At 30.9% G+C, this 3,503-nt stretch overlaps 1 protein-coding gene across 1 annotated transcript; it reads left to right on the top strand.

The window, feature by feature from the left end:
- The first annotated feature begins 927 nt into the window (after positions 1-927).
- On the top strand, positions 928-3,004 carry LOC108457916 (uncharacterized protein At3g28850-like). Its single transcript, XM_017757127.2, has one exon. It carries the CDS (start codon positions 1,611-1,613, stop codon positions 2,763-2,765), a length of 1,155 nt encoding a protein of 384 aa, XP_017612616.1. The 5' UTR covers positions 928-1,610; the 3' UTR covers positions 2,766-3,004.
- The last annotated feature ends 499 nt before the right edge of the window (positions 3,005-3,503 follow it).

The following is a 3,503-nucleotide window of genomic DNA, read 5'->3' as shown; positions in this document are numbered from 1 at the left end:
ATAATATAAACTGGTCCTAAAATTTAAATAGCTAAATAAAATGTTATCCAAAATTATTTTTAAAATTAAAAAATAATAATATTTAGTTGAGGTAGATTAATACTTAATACTCCCAATAAAAACCTAACTTTTTTAAAAGACAAACATCAAATACTTGATTAAGTGTTTTAATGTAAATTAAAAGATTATGAATCATTTCTTAATCCAAACACCAACAAATTTCTAAAACTTCACTCAAAACACTTTATTATTTTTTATTTGTCAAGTAGAATTAACACTTTTAAACAAATTATGTATATATTAATAAAATAAATTTTAAAAAATAATGATAAATTTAAAATAATATAAAAAATACTTTATACCTAAACAAGAATCGAGCAACTTCAATATATGTTTGCACAAATTATAATTTGCTTTTTGTACATAAATGTTTGGAGAAGTCTCAATATCATTCTATTAAAAATAAATAAATTAATCTTTACATATTATATCAAAAACAAATTAATTTTTCTCTTAAAACTTCATCACAAATATTTTTAATTGAAATTATGAAAAGTATAAAATATTGAATATTTTAAAAACATTTGAGTCAGTCTAAGTTGGGTAGCAAAGTTATGAAATTAAAATAAAAAAAGTTATTGCAATAATATTAATAATAAAAGAAAAGTAGAAAAATGAATAATATGTTATAAATATTTTATTAAGTAGATGTCAATTATGATCAGAATAAAATTATGATATATTTTAAATTTTAATAATAATTAAAATTAAATATCTACTTTTTTTATACTTGTTATACTTATAAATATAAATTTTAATAAAATATTATAATTATCTTTGATCAATAAAATATATTCTCTAATTTTTTTAATATTTTACTCTCTTATTTTTTTAGCAGGAGCAATTATTTTTTCATTAAAAGCTTCATCTCACCTACAATTCCGTCTCTCACTCCCATCTCTCAACAATTCAAAAAGGAATAAAATAAAAAATCATTAATCAGCTGCTGAATGTTGATTTTGAATAATCAATCTTTCTGAAAAAATTTCCCCCTTTTGTTTTTATAAACTTCAAATTCATATATATTTTCTTACTTTTTGACTTTGTTTTGCATTCCCATTGTTCTTCTTCTTCCTCTTGTTGTTTTCTTCTCAATCATTTCTGCAAAAGAACACCTTTTTTTTTTTTTGGCTCTTCTTTTCTGTTCCAAATCCCGAGATCTCTGAAACCCATTTCTTCTTTTCACTTGATTCATCCAATTCCTCATCTGGGTATCTTCAGTTTTCTTTTTCAAACTTTATTTGATTAGATGATTCTGGTAAATGATGAATAAAATCATGTCTGTTTATTGGATCTTTTCTGTAAGTGAAGCTTCCTAGGAATTCTCTGGTTTTTTATTTTTATTTTTTGGGTTTTCTCTCCTTTGTTGCATCATCAACAACATTTCTTTATTTCATCCCCAATTTTTAATGATTTAATCTCCACCAAAACCTCACAAATCCAGCTCATTTAACAAGGGATGCTCTCTTAGTCTTATTCATCAAATCACATTTCAAAATTCCCATATTTTTCTTCACTGTTTTCCCTTTTTCTTTTCCCCTGTTTTTTTTATGGGTTGCGCTAGTTCCAAGCAGAAACGATGCCGCCATTGCCGGGCTCCTTATTCGCCTGTTCCAAGAAGCTATTCGATGCATGTTCATCATCCGGCTCAGCACACAGGCGATAGTTACCATGTCGTAGCGTTAACATCCACAACATTAGGCACTCTCAAGCTAGAAGACAACCACCACAGCAATGGCGGCACCATCAACGTTGCAGCTTTTGAAAACGGCTCCAAAATCAATGGGGATTTGAAGGAAGTTGAAGAAGAGAGTAAAGGGTTGAATATGAAAGTGATTGAAGCCAAAATATGGTCGAAAATGCTTGAAGATAAGATTCCAAAAGTTGTCCCCAAGACGCCTATTCGGACTCCTCCTGGAGAGCCTGAAACAATCAATATATGGGAAATGATGGCAGGGCTTGAAGATATTAGTCCCCTTCGATCTCCAGGTCATTTCAGGAGTTTTTCTTTTGATGTTCCAAAGAGTAAGTGGCTTCAAATTCAAGACACTGATGATAATGAAGCTGATTTGGGGGTCACAGATTTCGACCCTGAAATCATTTCTAGCTTTAGGGAATCACTTAAAAAGGATAAGGTTGTTCTGTATTTTACAAGTTTAAGAGGTGTTCGAAAGACATACGAGGATTGTTGTGATGTTAGAGTGATTTTGAAAAGCTTGGGAGTTCGTATCGATGAACGAGATGTTTCGATGCATTCAGGGTTCAAAGAGGAATTGAAAGAGCTAATAGGAGAAGGGTTTAAAGGTGGATTACCAAGGGTATTTGTGGGGAAAAAATACATCGGTGGAGCTGAAGAAATAAGGCGAATGCATGAAGAAGGTGAGCTAGAGAAGGCTGTCGAAGGGTGTGAAATGGTGGGTGATGATGGTGATGGCAATGGGGGAGGTAGTGGAGCTTGTGAAGCTTGTGGGGATATCAGATTCGTGCCATGTGAGACTTGTTCAGGGAGTTGTAAAGTGTATTATGAAGATGATGAAAGGGAAGAACAAGAACAAGAAGAACAACAAGAAGAAGAAGATGATGATGATGATGATGATGATGATGATGATGATGAGAATGGAGGTGAAAAGGGTGAGTATGGATTCCAAAGATGTCCTGATTGTAATGAAAATGGACTCATTCGATGTCCAATTTGCTGCTACTGAATTATTACTTCATGAAAAAACATAAAAAATTTGGCCTTATTATTGGAGTTGGTTTTTGTTCTGATCTTTCTTTTGTGAGTTTGCTTGGTGTACAGTGAGGAATTTTCATGATGTAATTTGAGTATATCAAATGGGTGTATACTTCTTATTATTATGTTCCCTTTCTAAATGGAAACTTTGTATACTTTCCTATAAATGGAGAGATTATACTTTCTAGAGATTGCAATTATTCTATGAAACATTATTCTTGCATTCCAATACTAAAATGTGATTTTAATAGAAATGGTTGAGTGGGGGACTTGTCTTTCCAAACAAACCCTAGTGGATTGGATTATAATATAGCATCATACATGGTGTAATAATATAAAGTGGGGGTGAAGACTGCATGGAGGTGGGTCGGCGAGTGGCGGAAAGCAGAGGGACACGGATGGTCAAATCCTGTTTTCAAATCAAAATTCAAAAAGATTGGTGGTTGGGCTTCATTGTTTTCAAGGTGTTTCAGCATTCAACACCCATGGACTAAGGTCATTTCCTTCTTTGAGAGCTACACTACAGATCAAGCCATTCATTCCCACTCCCTAGTTAGGATATTTCATTTATTATTTATTTTTTATATATTTGAATTATTATTTTAATAACATAATTATAAATTTTGCTCTTAATATTTATACTTTTATTTATCCTTAAACTTTAAAAAAATTAAATAAACATTCGATCACTTGATAAATTATTCATTAA

Source organism: Gossypium arboreum, chromosome 4 (genome assembly GCF_025698485.1).
Source record: "Gossypium arboreum isolate Shixiya-1 chromosome 4, ASM2569848v2, whole genome shotgun sequence".
Classification (NCBI taxonomy): domain Eukaryota; kingdom Viridiplantae; phylum Streptophyta; class Magnoliopsida; order Malvales; family Malvaceae; genus Gossypium; species Gossypium arboreum.
This window is presented reverse-complemented; position numbering and strand designations above follow the sequence as displayed.